Here is an 18,250-nt window from a genome sequence, read left to right as displayed (position 1 = left end):
CAATCTTCTACATAATACTGCTTGTTTTCAAGCAGTTTGATGTAGAAGCATATTGCCAAATATTCACGATGCCATGATTACATCTAGAACACAGTAGCCAAGGTGTCCTGATCGTGTATACATGTTTAATGGAATGTGATTTCAACTACAGTATCAGGCTCCTAGCTTCTTGTAGTTAGCAACCCTCTGGTAAGGGCTTTTGAGTAAGGCATCATAGAAGCCTCTGGCAGCTTATCAGAGAGCTCTCTATTCCAGTAGTAATGAGAGATCTGTTCATTGTGATATCCTCGATACAGGGCAGCAGAAACTTACCTGCCCGCAGAACACAGGTTACTAAAATGTCATTCCAGCTTCCTAAAACGGTATCCATTCCAGCCAAAGACTGACAATTTAAAATGACTATGTACAGTTTCACTGAAATTGTATGAAATAAATCCTTGGAAACAGTTTCCTGTAAATAACAGAAGGTGTTAGAAACTAAGGATGCTTTGATATATATCTGCTTGTATGTGGTCTGAACCGTGAAGGTTAGCAACCTTGGCTGAAGTTACAAATACATTGATTTAATAAATGACAACTTTTGAGGGGACAGAGCTAGCCAGATGAGGGGTTCCAAATGCAAGTTCCAATTAGTGTTGTGGATTCAGTAGTCGTATATTTTGGATAGATGTGTTTACCTTTATCCAGTCCCTCTGGACATTACTCCATTCTTCTCTTGGATTCTTTCCAGATTATTAGGGCTTTTTGTAGAAAGAGGTTGTGGTCCAAGCCTTGAATTCAAACGTGGGTATTTCTGTGAGTTGCTTCTCTTCTTGACGCAGGTCAAGAAAGATGATTTGGCAGTGGTGCTTTGAGAATAGTTACACATCTGCTTTTGATACAAATGACAAATCAACAACAATATTAAAAGTCGTATGATAAAACTTAGGTCACCGTCAATTGGAACTTCCATTGTTAGCAACTTAGAAAGAAATTAGATTTAGACTTTAATGGCAGTCTTTTCTGACAAAATCTTATTTTTAAATGTGCAGTGGAATCTCAACTGAATATTTCTTTTCAGTCTGAAAAAACTGTGGTGTGTGAAGATATGCTAGACTGTAGCGAAGTACCATGTGCATTTGTATTAATGGAATTTACAGATACAGCTTCACTGTTTGAAGAATCTCTGTTAGAAGAAGTTACTATAAATACTCATGGAATGAAGCAGGTGTTTAATAGTGTTCTTAATCCAAAAGATCTTATTCTCATTGTACATAAAAATTATTGTATATGTAAGTGTTTGGTAGACCCTAGCCTAGTGGAGTTACAAACTGAGTAAAGAAGTGTTTTAAATATATAGCTGAACATACATTGTGCCTTCCTCTAGCTGTAGGTAATTTGACTAAAACTTGAGCTTTGAGCATCTGGAAAATGAGTAAATAAGGATTTTAAAACCAACAGGAAAAAATAAGGTGCGACAAACAAGGTCTCAGACCTAGGCTAGAGCTGGACAAATATCTGAAGAAGTGCAACCTGTCTGTATTGGACAAGAAAATCAAATGAAGCAATTAAAATTTAACAATTAAGCCAAATGAAAATTCCTAGCTGTGCTTAGGTGAGCTGGTGATTAATAGTCTTAAATATGCAAGCTAAGGAATTTAGAAGAACAGGTAAAGAAGTGGCAAATTACCTGCAAACCTTGTGAGCAAATTATAGTGGGAATCAGAAATATTGAAGAGTTTTTAACTACTGCTCTATAGTCAAGCATTGTATGGTATTTTTAACCTTCAGAATTTCCTTGTCTGTAACGTTCCTGAATGTGATCAGAATACATCAAGGGATAACTTTTTTCTTTTCTTTACATCTCTTACAGCATTCGAGGCCTGATGCCCAACTGGAGGATACAGAATTCACAGTGTCAACTCCAGTGACAAGAAAAGTGGCATCAAAGAAGCATAAAAACAAAGAGAATGTTGAGACAGTGTCAGCTTTCAGAAATGAAATGCCCTTTGCACTTCCTACTCCAAAGACTCCTTTTGCAAAGAGTCAGATTGAGACGCAGGTACAAGCTGTTCCCCTTAGGGCACCTGCTTTCAAAGGTATGTAGAATGTAACTAATGAAAGCTAAGAACAAATATGTTGCTTTGGAATCACTGAAACTCAAGTATGAGCACGATACTTGTTCATCCAATACATCTGTTTCGGGAACACTAAACTTTTTTTTGCCCTATGTACCACTCTGGTTCTTCTAGTACATCTGGTGGGGTGCTGCGAGAGTTTTAACCATCCATTAGGGAATGTTACTGGTGTGTTACTTACAGGAGTCATTGCTGCTCTCAATTATCATATGTGAACTCCTTTTGGTACACCCTAACATGGAGCAAAGCATGGAGTGTTCTTAAAGCTTGCACCTGGTTCCAGTTTTCCATGAAGGTTGAGATTACAGTTTCCTCAACACTGTTTTTCCTTTGTGATTACCTTGAATGAAAATAAAAGCATACTTTTAGTTAAATCTGCTTTAACTGCTGCTTCTAAGAGAAATCTAACTTTTGGATTTCTTAAGGTTGCATATCAGCATTTTCACAGGAACAGTCTAGTGTAGCAGTGAAAATGCTTCTGTTAACAACATGTAGGTCTTGCAGCTGTGCAATAGACCACAGAAATCTGTCTAAATTATGTCAGCTTTTCTGAGTTACCAGAAATTTCTGTAATCAGCCTGTCTAGTCGTGTACATATCCCATATGTACATTACCATTTGCTTCAATGATTACCATAAAAGTTTTGGTGTTGATACTACAAATTCTAACTCTGTCCTTCAAATGCCAAGGGCTCCTTGCAACAGGAGACTCTTTAGTTTCAGGTACTAAGGAGCATTGTTCAGGAACAGTAAGTCTTTGCAGGCTTCAAGGAATAAGGGATCTTGAACATACTGCTGTTTAATGAGATCATTCATAAAGAATAGCAATACAAAGACTAGTTTATGAGTTTGCCTTCGGATTGTATACGATAACTTGTAACATCTGATGTCTGTGTATATTTAGAAACAGAAGAGATACTGCTTGAAATGGGAAATGTAGAAACACTTTCAGCTCATTTATTCAGTGACATTTCTGAGGATTTAACAAAGAAAGCTAGTTCTTTGATGCCTTGAAAGATCTTTGATTCAGGAAATAAGAAAGTGGGAGTATCCACTGGAAATTTTGAGGTTGTTTGTCTGGAGTCAGGTGCAATTCTGTAGAGAGCTGAAACTTTGAACATTGAAGTTGGGTTTAATTGTGACAACTTTTTTGCTGACTGTTTCACTTGGTGCTGTCTCCTGCACCTTTAAAACCATGCTCTGCAGCCACTTTTTAGGCTGCTGTGTAGCATGAACATTGTGTATTCAACATGACTATATAAACTTACACACTTCACATAAGGGAATTGGATCAGTGAAGAATACAACTACTCGATGCAGTGGATTGCTCAGTATTTATTCATGGACAGTGGCAGAGCAAGAAAGCAATTCTAATCCTCAAATTTCTAATATTGAACTGCATTGGTTACTCTTAAGGTTTGACTTGTAGAGCCCTGGGGAAATCAGTCACTGTTTTAATTTGTAGAGTAGAGGTAGTATTAAAAACATATTTTATAATTCCCAAAATATAGACCTGAGATAGAAAAGGGGGTCTGGTGTTAGAAATAAATTCTTAATAATGAGACATCGTCACTGAAGAAAATCCTTTTACGCAAAGACATACCTGGTTTGGTTTGGATGTTTTCTTTCAGAGAGTCCGTTCACTGCAGTCACCCCAATTAAGAAACTCACAAACCCAACAAATGCAGATGAATTGGCAGCAGCTGAGATTCTTCCCGAAAGAAGGTAAGTGTCCAGTTATTTGTGTACATTCCTGATTTAGAGCAGGACTACCTTAATCCATATGCTGCCTGAGAAGCCTTGTTACAATAGCAAGCTGCTGTTCCTATTCTCTTGGTGAAAACCTTTCTAAAACCTCTTTTTACAGTCACTAGAAAACAATGAAGCTAGAGAAAAGTTTTAAAACTATGTAACTCAATATCACCTATTTTTAATAATGTAGCTGCCTTCTTATTCCAGATCTCCAAAGGACTTCCATTTCTAGATACATCTCTATGTTTGAACTTCAACAGACTTTCAAACAGAAACTTCTATAATACATTGCACTTGATTTCGTTTTCTTTGTTCTGCCATGTCTGGTAATATTTTAGTGACATCTCTGAAATAATTAGTTTTTAACACTGAGGGAAAAATAATAGATTAATTTGTTCATGTAACAGGTGTCAGTCAGTGGAATTAGATCTCAACCTTGCACTTGTGGATAGCAGCCAAAAGAAGAGAAAAGCCAAAATACTTGGAAGTCTTGAAAGAGGCCTAGATAAAGTGATCACAATGCTTACACCAAGCAAGAAGAAACGATGCACTAGACACTGTCCAAGGAAACTTAAGGTATGGTTGCTGCAAAGGTCTTACATAAGAACAAGTATTATTATAATATTAAGTAATTATATTTATTATATATTAATAATTATGTTGCAATAATTTATTATTAACATCCAGTACCTTCAGAAATGGTTTTGTGAAAGCTTCTGTGACCTGTCTTGCCTGAATTCTACAGTAAAGTGTTCCTACAGCATCGCTGATAGCAGGACAGTGCTCCAGTTATCACATTCAGTTATCTGTTAGTCCGAGTTCGGGCAACAGATCCAAGGAGGAGTTTGGCCATTGCTGCTTATAGCCCATCTAAACCAAATGTGAAGGAAGCAGCATGGTTTTAAAGGAGCCCTACCTGGCAGTTTTAAATTATGTTATTTCTATAGAGATCCCCCAATAAAAACCTGGCTTCTTTCTACTGGAGAAAAGGCATTCTGTGCACGAAGTGCACACAGGTTGATGGCCTCTTGTGACAAGCGGCTGAATAATAAGATACAGCTAACAGGCTGTGCATTTATTAGAGGGGCTGAAATGAAAATAATCATGGCTTTGGGACCCTCCACCTACAATGGATACCACTGAGCAGGAGACACCTTGAGCCCTTGTGACCCACAAAGGCAGTGCTCCAATTCAACTTCCACACTCCAACATTCAGACCAAAACCAGATATGATGCTTTAAAGGTTTTAGATGTCTACAGGCAAGGTTACCATAAAAGGAACCACTGAGTACTTGCAATGGGTGACTCTCTGTTAAAGGGCACTGAGACACCCATCTGCTGGCCTGATAGTCACAAGAACTTTGCTGCCTACCAGGTGCTAGGATCTATGATGTTGCTGAGAGGGTACCCCAACTTCTCAAGAGCACGGACTACTACCTCCTACTACCTTATCATGTGGGTTAACCAATGATGCTGCAAGCCAAACAACAGACAGGATCAAGGAAGACTATTAACACCTGGTGAGGCAGGTGGAAAACATTGGTGCCCAAGTCATCTTCTCATTGTTAGAGAAAAGGGGACAGCCAGAAGCAGATGCATAGTGCAGATCAACATCTGTCTTCATGGCTGGTGCTATTGAGAAGGCTTTGCCTTTTATAACAATGGGTTGTACTTTAATGATTGTAGCCTGTTAAACAGAGATGGGATGGATCCACCTGTCTAAAGCAGGCAAGAAAATCTTTGGCAGCCTCTTGGCCAGTTTGGAGAGACAGACTTTAAACTGAAGGACTTGGGAGTGGGATTCAAAATGCTTGTGCCATTGCTTCCTCCTGGTGATTAAGTGACACCAACCAGTGCAGATGTTCCTTGGCTACCTCTCAAGATGAGGATCAAAGGGCAGACCACACTGAGGGTATGTATGGCTGTGGTTATTGCTCTTACACCCCTTCTGTGCAACCCAGTTGCTTGATTATCTCTATGAAGTGCCTGGACACATACATGCACAGCATGGGCAATAAACAAGAACTAGAAATCTATGTATGGTCACAGGGCCATGATCTCATTGTAATGACAGAGCATGGTGGAATAGATCATGTGACTGAAATGTTGTCATGGATCGCCAAGTCAGTATGATGAGGTAGTGGAGTTGCTCATTATGTGAGAGACCAACTGTAACGTATTGAGCTCTACCCAGGGTCAGGTGAATGAATTGAGAGTTTATAGGTGAGAATTTAAGGGAAAGTTTTAAATAGGTGACACTGTTGTGCGTGTTTACTATAGTCAACTTTATCAGGAGGAGGAAGTTGATGAACCTTTCTGTGGACAGATGGAAGTAGCCTTGTGGTCACAGGTCCTATTTCTCCTGGGGGACTTCAACCACCCCGATATTTCTTGGAGGGACAACATGACACAGCACACACAGTCCAGGAAATTCCTGCAGATTACTGAAGATAACTTTTTGACGCAAGTGGTGGAAGAACCAACAAGGCAAGGTGTGTTGCTGGACCTTGTAACTAACAAACCAGGAGGGACTGAGTGAGGATGTGAAGGCTGTAGTGACCTTCACTGTAGTGACCATGAGATAATGGAACATGGGATCTGTGTGCAGGAAGCAGAGTGGTAAAAGCACTAGAATCCCAAACTTTTAGAGAGTTAACTTCAACTTCTTCAAAGATCTACTTAGAGGAATCCCATGGGATGGGGCTCTAGAAGAGAAGGGAGTCCAAGAGAGCCGGTCAATATTCAGGCATCACTTCCTCCAAGCTCAAATCCATCATATCCCTGTGATAAAGAAATTAGGCAAAGGGGGCAGGAGATATGCATGAATTAGCAGGGACCTTCTAGCAAACCTCAAATGGAAGAAAGAAATGTAAAAGATGTGAAAAAAGGGACAGGCCATATGGGAGGACTAGGAACATTGTCAGAATACGGAGGAATATGAGTAGAAAGGTTAAGGCCCACTTGGAATTGAGTCTGGCAAGGGATACCAATGAAAACAAGAAGGCATTCTACAAGTACATCAGCAGCAAATATAAGATTAGGGAAAACGTGGGGATGCTGTTGAATCAGATGGGTGTCCTAGCAATGAAAGACACAGAGGAGGCAGAATTACTGAATGCCTTCTTTGCCTCAGTCTTGAAGCTGGGGGTCTGGGTGATCCACCTGGAGGCTGTCATTCAAGTGGGAACTTGACAGGCTGGAAAGTTGGGCAGAGAGAAACCTAATGAAGTTCAACAAGGGCAAGTACAGGTCCTGCACCAGGGGAGGAATAACCCCAAGTACCAGAACAGATTGGGAATGACCTACAAGAGACCAGCTCTGTGGAGAAGGACATGGGGGTACTGGTGAATGACAAGTTCACTGTGAGCTGACAGAGTGCCCCTAGGGGCCAGAAGGGCCAGTGGGATCCTGGAGTGCATCAGGAAGAGTACAGCCAACAGGTCAGGGAGGGGATCCTGCCCCTCTGGCCTGGCCAGGTGAGGCTACATCTGGAATGCTGTGTTCAGTTCTGGGCTCCATACTTCCAGAAAGACAATGAGTTGCTGTAGAGGGTCCAGCAGAGGACATAAAGATGGTAAGAGGCTGGAGCATCTCTTATGAGGAGAGACTGGGAGCTGAGCCTGTTCAGTCTAAAGAAGAGAAGACTTAGAGGGGATCTCGTCAATCCATAGAAATACCTCAAAGGGTTGTCAAAGGATGGTGCCAGACTCTCTTCAATGGTGTCCTGTGACAGGATGAGAAGCAATGTCCATAAAATAAACCACAAGAAGTTCTACCTCAACATGAGGAAGAACTTCTTTACATTGAGGGTGGCAGCGCACTGAAAGAAACTGCCCAGGGTGGTCATGGAATCTCCGTCTCCGGAGGCATTCCAGGTTCACCTGGACACATTTCTATGTCACCTGCTCTAGGGGACCCCTGGCAAGGGGATTGGTTTGCATGATCTCCAGAGGTGCCTTCCAACCCTAGTGATTCTGTAATTCTGTATACATCACTCAAATGCAACTTATATACTTCAGAAGCTATACAAGGAAAAATTTGTACTTGAATCTGTAGGCAACGTGTTTGAAAAATGTAATTACCATGAAAGAGGGCAGGTTGTTTACCAAGGCATAAGCGATTGTGTAGAAGCCAGTGATGTGTCCCTTCAGCTAACTGGCTGCTGGGATAACTACTACATACTGAGAGCTGTCTGTCAGTCATACAAGTTCAGGACACGATGTCGGTCAGGTTTGTTGTACAAACCTGACCAGCCAGTCAGACAGGAGTGTAGACTGTGCAAATAGTCCAGGAACCTGAGCAACTGGAAGCTGGCTATTCTGTCACTAAATGCCTTTAGCCTCCGCCCTCAGTTTCTCTTGACTATAGTATATGCAAAATTTCTGAGGCATGTCTAGAGACACTGGATTACAGTACAGCAAGACAGTGTTACAGCAGGTATGTCAGGGAATTGCATACATTTAAATCTGAATAAGGACCACAAGAACCACTCTTCTACTGACTTTGCATCCTCAACCTATGTTCATTTTTCAAGCTGTTTTTCAGTCTTGTCTTCTCTTGGCTGCTTCTGTGACTTCAGAAACCAGACAGGACATGTTGGCATGTTAAAATTGTCATACACTTTCTCCCGCTACCTCTGGGCATCTGCTAGTTGTTCAAGAGGTCACTTAGTGCACAAGACTGTTATATGAAGTACTAGGTGACTGAAAGCCCCTGTAACAGTAAATTTAAAAGTAGTAAGTAACCTCTTTTCTTTATACATGAAAAGTTGCATGGTGCTATGCCCGTTCCTTGGTATCAGAAGTACTCTGTCTCAGCTTAAGGCCATTTCCCAACTCGAGCATACAGCAGGGTGATAGTTTGGGGATGTTGAAGCATTTGTCATTATGGTTAGCTGTTCTGAAACTTCCTTAGTGAAAACTTTTTACAATGTCTCAGTTTTAAAAGAGATATTTTTTTTATTATTATTATTCCTTAAATTGTTTTAACAAGCTGACTACTTTTAGGCACACTGTAACATTACCACCACTCATCTACTGAATCCAGATGAACTGTTGAATGAAATAATCATTGTTCTTTCAAAGAAGCATGTGGAATATGTTCAGAAGGGGTAAGTGTGAAATGTGATGACTTCAACTCGTATTTGACTAAATGGTCACTAGTCCAGTCCTTTAAATGTCAATTATTTAAACTTAGTTTCTTGACCCCACTGTAAAATAATCTTTATTGAAATAATCTTTATAGAAAGTGTACAAAATGAAAGTGTTCAGAAATGAATGTGTACAATAAAACCTGCTCACACAGTGCAAAACTATGTTAAGTGTGTTCTACCAGAGCTCTTTCACCAGCAGGTGTAAACCAATAGTAGTAGGGTAACTCTTAGGAAAATTTTAAATACAAAAAGTTGTTTTAGTTATAGTCACATGACCAAATGGGATAATTTTGGAAAATAGCGTGGATATCTTTTAGCTCTCGTTCTTGGCAGTTAAAAACATTAGCCTTTAGACAAGAAGTCAGTGCATTTTAAAAGGTGTGCAGAAGCCACACACCTTTTTGTGGATTATTTGAATTTGTACAGTTTACTAGCTAAACTAAGCTACTGATAGGTTAGATTGGTTCTTATTTTTGATCAAACTGAATGACTATTTTCTGAACTCCCAATGCATGAAATAACCATTGTGCTCACTTTTCAATATGCATTTTTGCAAGTTCTTGAGTATTTCAGTGACGGGTCTTGGTAGAACATCAGAGTATACATCAACGTCTGATGTATTTCCAAACACATAATCTGGAAGGATGCTGGATTGCACAGTAGCACCTGCTCCCATTGTAATAATTCAAACTCTGCATTCAGTTTTTCCTATTTTCACACCAGCTGAGCTGTAACCAGCACAGATGAGAGTTATCTTGTCTAGGAAAAACATGGGAAATTTCCATCAATCCAGCTCTGAGGATGGGGGTCTTTGGCTAGCAGAAGTTCCTGTGGTGCAGTAGGACATTGGTGCTCCATATTGGTTCTAGGGCATAATCATAAATATAGTGCCCTGAAACTACAGTATTCACAAAGCTCTCAGGTGACTAAACTGTGGATTGTTTCACAGTATTCTGAACAGCAATGGGGTATTTTCTTTAATGTGCTTTTATTAATTTAAAATTGCATTACAAAACAAATATGAAATGGTTCAATGAGTATTCTGTTTTCCCTTCTGTTTTACAGTTATACCCTGAAATGTCAAACACTGTCAGATTTTGGTAAAGTAACTATGGAGTTTGAGTTAGAAGTGTGTCGGCTCACTAAGCCTGAAGCAGTGGGTATCCGACGACAACGACTTAAAGGTGACGCCTGGGTTTACAAGAGACTGATGGAAGACATCTTATCTAGCTGTCAACTGTGAGTGGCAGTCTTTTATCACGATGTTTTAGAAAGGTCTTTTCAGAGAAGTAATTCTTTGTCACAGTCACAGCTATATGTGAAAAATCTGTCATCTTGGGTTTTTAACCAGCCCTCTTTGTACGTATTCCTTCCGTACGCTTCCTTTAATATTAGGTTTGTAATAAATGTTCTGCAACTTTTCTGAAGCGAAATTCCGTAAGCTGTTCCCTTGCTTGCATATTTTTCACGTATCTGGGTTAAAAAAGTACTGGTGTTTATGTGCTGAAGCTCATTGTGGGATGTCTTCAGTTATCAAGTGCATGGTGCACAGTAATAATCATTTGCATAATTCTCTTCCTGTCGCTGCTTAAGTAGGATTTATTGAGATCATTAACTAAGTCACAGCTGTGGTTCCCAGAGTTACACTATATGCTCAGTGTTGTACAAAATAGGATGGGCTTCAATAAATGTGAAGTCAAGAGAGCTAGAATTTAAACCGATCCCATATAAACCATTGCGCTATCTCATTATGAAGCCTCAGTGATGCTTAACAAGCCTGTGCACTTTCTGATGCTCTTGTGTTAACGTGATGATATGAGGATCTCTGAAGAACAACACCACCTTTGAACTGTTGCAAATGGAGAAGACATTTGTAACCCAACTGTCTACAAGGAATTCAGTGACACATTTAAGAGAACTGAAGCACCAGAAATAAAACTTGAAATATGCAGAATGAGCGAGAACATCTAAGAGTTGGTTGGGGGGTTGCAATCATACCTTAAAAGTGGTGCATATCTCCCTATGCTCGTGCTGGGTGTCGTGTGGAGTGTTTATTTCTGTCTTTAGTTGTGCTACAGCAGGAACCATACCAGGCTAAGCCCAAGCAACAGCAGTGGGAAGACACATGTTGAAGCCTTTCTCTAGGCAAAGACATCCAATAACACCTGGACAAGTTGATGGTGTGCTGCAGCTTTTTCTTAAACTGGAGTTAACTGCCATATGCTGCTTGTAAACACCATGTTATTGCCCCTTAACTAAAGTCTATGGCACATCCACCCAAGGGTTGGGTGGATGAGAGAGCTGAGTATTGCTGGAAGCTTGCAGTGACAGACATGAGATATGGCTGCTAATGAAAGCTGGCTGCTTACTCTCTGTGACAATTACCACAGGAACTGGAGGGTTATTTTGTCTGTATCAAGATAGAGGCATCCATCCCTTTTTTTTCCAGAGCCAAGTTGTCTCTTTGCTTTGCATAGACAGGTAAGGGAACAGGAACATTTTTAGCGGGTTTCAAGAAAAAGTAGATATGGTTGCAAGGAGGGAGAGCAGAGAACTGCTGCTCCTTGAAACGTTTCTGGTCAAGAACCTTTCAGATGCAGAAGGAACTAGTAGGAAAAGCAGGACAGCATGAACAATGACACAAACCCACCTGAGAGATGGTAAGAGAGGTAGTAACGAGAGCCAGGGGTGGTTAGTCACAGTAATTGATAAGAGGGTGTGGAACGTGGTCATGTTCACTTTGGAAAGGTTATCTAATCAAGGACCTTGTGAAATGGGATACTAGGGAAAAGTGGGAAAGTCAGAAATTAAAATGGAGGGATGCAAATCTGACAGGCAGTCCTGTGAGAAGAGTAGGACTTGATGATTATGAGTCCCTTCAACTTGACACATTTTATGATTCTAGTCTGTGACAGAAGGACTTCAAAACAACCCTGTCAGTCACAGCAAGTGCAGGGGCTCTGGGGAATCTGCATCAAAATGGAAGTTTGCACTTGGTAAGGCTGGAATCTTGAGAGTCTGGGGTGTTGAGAGTGCTGGTGCGATGGTGCCAGCTGATGGGGCAATGCACAGGGGTCTCAGCCTGCTGCTGGCTATATCCCCCCCAACCCAGGTGTGTATATATATTCCCCAGCAAATGAGAAGCTTTCCCCAGCAAATAAGCAAGTAAGCAGGAGGCCTCAGGTCTGGGCAGGGGTGTCACACAGGCAGAGAGGGTGGGTGCTGGTTTTGAGGGGGACACAGAAGCCTGGAGTGTGCCCATGGGCCAGTGTGCAAGTGGTACATGCTTGCAGTGAGCACCAAGCTGGACCAGACGGTGAGCAGGGGACCCATATGGGGTCAGTGGGCTAGGGTCCAGAATAGGTTTCTGGGGTACCATTGACTATGCCTTGCTGTAGTAGGTAACTATGCTTTTGACATCCATTAACTGCTAGTACTGAAGTGTAAATGGTGATGCCCATACCAGCGCAGGAGATCTCATATGCAGTGTGTGACTGACACATGAATTAAAGATTTGTCTTGCTGAAAGCATAGCTAACTTATTTTTCTAATAAATTGGTACTTAAAACTTCATATCAGCACTTAAATACTTCTAGTATTCCCAGTTGCAACATAACACTCCTGTTCCAGTTTGGCCAAATCTAGAAATACATCCTCTGAGAGAAGGCAGGCTACAACCACCCCTCCCCCACCAGGTTCGGGAAAAAAAAAATTTTCCTCGAAGGAAAGTGAAAGAGATAAAAACTATTTATTTAACAAACACACAGGAAAAGGAATAATGATGCTAAATAATAAAACCTTTCGCTCTGCTGAAAGAAACCTAGGAAAATTTCAGAGTCCTTCTGTAGATCTCTCCCCCTCCTTGGAGCTGGGATGGCGTGGTGAGCCCACCTCCAGGGCCAAGGCCTCGGTGGAAATTCCTCCCAATGTATTCTGATGTTGAAACAGTCCAGCAGAGAGAAAAGGAAAAAAAATGAAGTCCCAGGAAAACAAAAGTTCAACTCTCTGGAGGAAAAGGAGCTGAGGAAAAAAAACTGCCGAAAGCTGGCTGGAAAGGAAAGCAAGCCGGGTGCTTCCCTTCCTTCTTGTTCTCCTCCCGCAGTTGAAAAAAAAAAGTCTCTATCTCTGGGTGACTTTGAACAAGCTGCAAAGTGCTTTGAAAAAGTTTTGCTCAGTTTTTCCTCCCCCCTCTCAGGCTCAGTTTAAAGGCATAGAAAGGCACAAAAATTAATTTCTGGGCATAGGGCAGCGATATGGGATACACATCATGAAGTCACTCCAATACAACTCCTTTTTGGTTTCTGCGTGCTGAAATTTGAGCCTGCTACATATCAGATATCAGCTGGAAATCAGCTAAAAGTGTCGGTGGAGCAGCCGAGGGTTGTAGCTGATTTGACTCCAGGGTGCTGCAGTATCATGTGATCTCTGATTTTCCTTGCTTTCTCATTTCAATACAAACTTCTCCCCAAGAATTTGGCTTCTGCCCAGAATTTGATCAGAATGAAATAAGGTAGAAGATGGAAGGGCTGATAGAAGGGGGCATATTGATAGCATGACGTTTTAAATCACCAATCACAATCATTAAGCCCAAGGGCTGCAGAATTGAAACATTACTTTGCATTCCTTGAGTTTTACATTCAGGAATAACTACAGAAGTATCCTGGAAAACCCAAACTGCCACTGCTTAAAAGCACATTCTCTGTGTGTAACTATCTTCTCCCTATGGTGACAAAACTGATGTGAACAGACAAGAAGTAATTAGGATGTCTTGTTCATTCTTTTAAAGCTAAAGATCACTGATATGATTCACATTGTCTTACAAGGTCTGATGTGTGAAAAAAGGTTCTTCATAGGCTACTGTCCTGAATTTTTTTACTAATATTCCTTGCTGTGAATGCATAACATTTGGTGATAGGAATTAGAAAACAGGCAAGAAACAAGAATCATGTGTGCCTTTTTTTTTTTTTTTCCACCGAACTGCTGCTACTCTATCAGTAATTTCTTTTACTCACATCGCTGGAAATCTATTTCAGCTGACCTCATGTGGAACTCAAAGGCAAAATCAAGGATTAACAGATAAAGGAGCTATGTGAATCTCACAAGCAGCGGTCCTCCCAAAACTGCTGTGGTGTGGGACATTCTTCCACGGGGTGCAGTCCTCCAAGGACAGGCTGCTCCAGTTTGGAAGCAGGGGCCTCCTCTCCACCAGGTCTCCCACAGCATCACAGCCTCCTCTGGCATTGGCACCTCCCCCACAGGCTGCGGTGGATTTCTGCATCATCCATGGATCCCCATGGGCTGCAGGGGTACAACCTGCTTCACCATGGTCATCACTACAGTCTGCAGAGGAATCTCAGCTCCAGCACCTGGAGCACCTCCTCCCCCTCCTTCTCCACTGACCTTGGTGTGTCCATGTTCTTTCCCTCACATGTTCTCACCTCCTCTTCTCTAGCTGGAATTAAAACTGTGCCACCACCTTTGGTTTTGATTTCTTAAATAGGTAAACACAGAGGCATTACCATCATCTCTAATTGGCCCACCCTTGGCCAGCAGCATGTCCATCTTCAGAGCCATCAAGGACTGGCTCTGCCAGACATGGTGGAAGCTTCTAGCAGCTTCTCACAGAAGCTACCTCTGTGGCCCCCCACTATCAAAAACCAGGCCATGCAAAACCAACACAGGGGAGAAGGAAGAATGGAGGGACAGCATTTGTCTTCTTGAGTCATGGTTAGGCATGAAGGAGTCCTGCTGTCCTGGGTTTGGCGGAGCACCTTCCTCCCCATGGAAAGTGGGGAATTAATTCCTTGATTTACTTTGCTTGTGTGCTTTATCTTCACCTGTTAAACTGTACTGATCTCAAGCCAAGGGTTTTAACTATAACCCTTCCATTTCTTTCCCCCCTCTCACTGAGAGGGAGTGAGCAAGTGGCTGCGTGAGGCTGAGTTGTCAGCTGAGATGAAATCATGATAATTGTCCATGGACGTTGTCTTGGCGTTACCATTAAGCTTATCTCTTCATGATACTACCATTTGTCCAAGTATATGTGTAATTACAACTTACCAGTGTATGATCTTTAAGACTGAATTCACCAAACTTTGGGGCCTTATCTTGATTCTCCATTTCATCATCCTGCTGTTGAGGTGATCTTGGTTCATCTTCGTTTAAAAGCAGGTGATCAAGTGGTCCCTATTCTTCTAAGTCCCTGTATGGACTTCATGCAATGGCAACACTCTTTGTTCCCTTTCTACCATAACTATTGCTCCTAGTACTTTGTGCTATGGATATTCATGTTCTTTCTGCTGCACATATTCTCAGTTCCTCCTTTCTGTTCCTATCCAATCATCTTCAGGTTTGGGTCCATCATGACAGGAAAGACACCTGTCTGTTGATGAGGCAGCATCAGTGGCAACTGAGGTAAGTCTAGGGGTGAGAGTTAGAATCAGCTCTAGAATCAGGGGGTTCCTGAGATTGGGGATACCTGAGCAGCAGCCCCCAGCCCCATCCAAACCTGGAAACCCTTGGCAGCCAACCAGCAAGGGAGATTTAAATGGCTCTAGGGAGTGTGAATGACCCAGAACCAGCAGAACAGGCATGAGCAAATGGGGTTGTGGCATGTCAATTTCTGCGGACGAGGTGAGCAGAAGGGCTGCTCTTCAGCTGTCTGGGAACAGCCAATAGAGGCAGGAAATAGACCAAGTAGTTGGTGAAGGATGCAAAGAGATCTTCTTAGCACCAGTCTTAATGTATCCTTTCTCAGGTATAGTTTTGGCATGCCCCTTGTAGCTGCTGGAGTCACTGCACCAGCCATATCAGAGGCCTCCAGCCAGCCAGACCTACTGATGCTAAATGCAGCTCTCCACATCTCAGGTTATCAGGAGTGCTGGATGCCTCTCTGTGAGGCTGAGGCTGACAACCATTCCTTTTTTGGGTGTGCTGTTGTCGATGTGCTGCATCACCAGGTGAAGAAATGAGGGGAGGTGAATATACAGTATTCAAGAGAATGAGAGAGTAATGAATTCTCAGAGGTGCTACAGTGTCAGGAGTCTTCAACTTCATTGTAGTAGAGAGCCAGATGGTTTCAGAATGCTGTCACATAGCTAGTCAATGATCTGTTGAACAGGAGAGCTGGAAGCTGATCACTGCCTGATCTAGGAGAAAAGCTCCTCCTCCTGAAAACATGACGAGGACAAGTAGGACTGGCACTTTTTACAATGGGTAGGAAGGCCTGGAACCAGAAAGACAGTCAACTGATGAGGTGGATGAAGGAACTTCTGGCATGGAGGGGCCAACTAGGGCAATACAATCTACCTCTGTGTCACATCCTCATTTGTTAAGAGGAAAAGAAGAATAGTTCTCATGACTCCCTTCTAAGGGGAACAGAGGGTTCGATATGGAAACTAGACTCAATTTACAGGAAAGTGTACTGTTTTCCAGAAGCTCAAGTAAGGGACATTACTAGAAAACCCTCCAGTCTACTAAGGCTCTCTGATTATTATCAGTTACTGGTTCTTCAAATCAGCAATGATGAGACAACAAAGAGAAGTCTGAGGGCAGTTAAAAGGGATTTCAGGACCTAGGGATAATTGGTGGAAGAGCAGGACCAGAGGTAGTGTTTTCCACGGACCTTCCAGTACCAAGGAATAATACTCAGAGAAACAATATTCAAAGGAACAGGCATATCATCAGATCAACACTGGGCTTTGGGGCTGAAGTCATTAGAATAATGTTGATTTTTTGACCATGGGATGTCTGTTCAACACGTGGTCTTCTGACACCTGATGGGATGCACCTTCAGAGGGGAAAAAGGTTTCTAGCATAGGAACTAGGAGGACTTGTTGATAGAGCTTTAAACTAGTTTGGAAGGGGGAAAGTGTGGGGTATGCCCAGCCCCTGCCCTGGAGGGATCTCTGCTGAGATAAGAGATTTCGCAATCGCCCAGCAGGACTCCCTGGAAAGGCAACCACTTTGGTCACGTCGAGAAAAGACAGACCCACAATCCTTTAGGAGACACTATGCAGATTTCTTCGTAACCCATTTGCCTGTACCCATCCCAGATCCTCTGTAATCCATTGGTCCTTTACTGATCCCCTGTATCACTATAAAAGCAAGCCCTCTGGGCCCCTGTGGCTCAGAGAGGGTTCTCGTCCCTGGCTCTCCCCTTTGCCGGAGGGCACCCACAAAAAACCTACCTCTGTGTGGAACCAGCCACACGAGCCTTCTCGTCTCTCTCTCTGGTCTGGCTTGGCCTGGAGGGTGCCTTGCAGAGCTGAGCTGGAATCACGAGCTGATAATCACTAAAGACCTGACAGTCTCCGCAAGGGTCCTCCTGCCAGCAGCTGAGGGAAGACACTGGGCCTCGGGAAGGCAATTCCTTTCGGGACCAGCGGCTCTGACCCCGGACCGGTCACCTCTTCCTGGGTCAGAGCCGCTGACCCCCATCACCAGCTGTAATATGAAAGGGACAAAACTGGGCTGGGTAGTGAGAGGCAGTGGGGTGATGCACCTAAACTTGAGGAACTGAGTGCTGGTGGGAGGTGTTGGCTACAACAAACCACACCTGAAGTGTTTCTGTTCCAACACACACAGCATGAGGAAGAAACGAGGAGCTTGGATCCTTGGCCCAGTCCAGGTGATTTGACATCACTGGCATAAGTAAAACCTTACTGGGATGAGTCCTGTGATTGAAGTGCCCTATTGAACAATTACAGACTCTTTAAGAAGAACAGGCAGGGCAGATGAGGCTGAGGGAGGCATTGTATGTAAGAGAAGGGTTAGAATGTAGGGAGGCCACAACTGGCACAGTTGAGAGCCTCTGGGGAAGAATCAAGGGGCAGTCAAATGATGCAGATGTCTCTAAGGGAGTCTACTGTAGATCTCCCGGCCCAGACAATAACACCAATGGAACTGAGGGATGCATCCCTTTTTTGAGGAACTAAGGGATGCGTCCAAGCCAACTGTCCTTGTACTTCAATCTGTCAGAAATCAACTGGGAGCATCACACAGCTGGTACAATCCAGGCCAGAAGATTACTAAAACACCTGGATGACAACATCATATACAAGTACTAGGAGAGCTGACTAGGAAAGATGCCCTCCTTGATCTGTTGCTTGTTTACAGAGAGGGTTGCATGAATGACATGATTGGTGGCCATCTTTGCTACAGCAGCCACAAAGTGATTGAGTTTAAAATCTCTGTTGCTAGGAGGAAAAGTGCCAGAAAAATTTCACCCT

General features: G+C 42.6%; 1 protein-coding gene across 6 annotated transcripts in view; it reads left to right on the top strand.

Annotated features, from left to right (window-relative positions):
- Positions 1-17,091, top strand: part of MELK (maternal embryonic leucine zipper kinase) — a 32,926-nt gene extending 15,835 nt beyond the window's left edge. For 2 of the 6 annotated variants that reach the window (XM_042023132.1, XM_042023129.1), the window contains 6 exons: positions 1,853-2,078; positions 3,748-3,841; positions 4,276-4,444; positions 8,875-8,978; positions 10,086-10,259; positions 15,370-17,089. In XM_042023132.1, coding sequence (XP_041879066.1) covers positions 1,853-2,078; positions 3,748-3,841; positions 4,276-4,444; positions 8,875-8,978; positions 10,086-10,259; positions 15,370-15,409 — 807 coding nt within the window. In that variant the 3' untranslated portion in view covers positions 15,410-17,089. The other 4 variants (XM_042023134.1, XM_042023133.1, XM_042023131.1 and 1 more) reach the window with 4 other exon arrangements.
- Positions 17,092-18,250: the final 1,159 nt, after the last annotated feature.

The sequence above is a fragment of the Corvus kubaryi genome, unplaced genomic scaffold (assembly GCF_017639235.1).
Source record: "Corvus kubaryi isolate FWS band 111438036 unplaced genomic scaffold, C.kubaryi_AGA036_p1.0 37236, whole genome shotgun sequence".
NCBI lineage: Eukaryota > Metazoa > Chordata > Aves > Passeriformes > Corvidae > Corvus > Corvus kubaryi.
The sequence above is the reverse complement of the archived record's forward strand: the minus strand, read 5'-3'. Positions and strand labels throughout refer to the sequence as shown.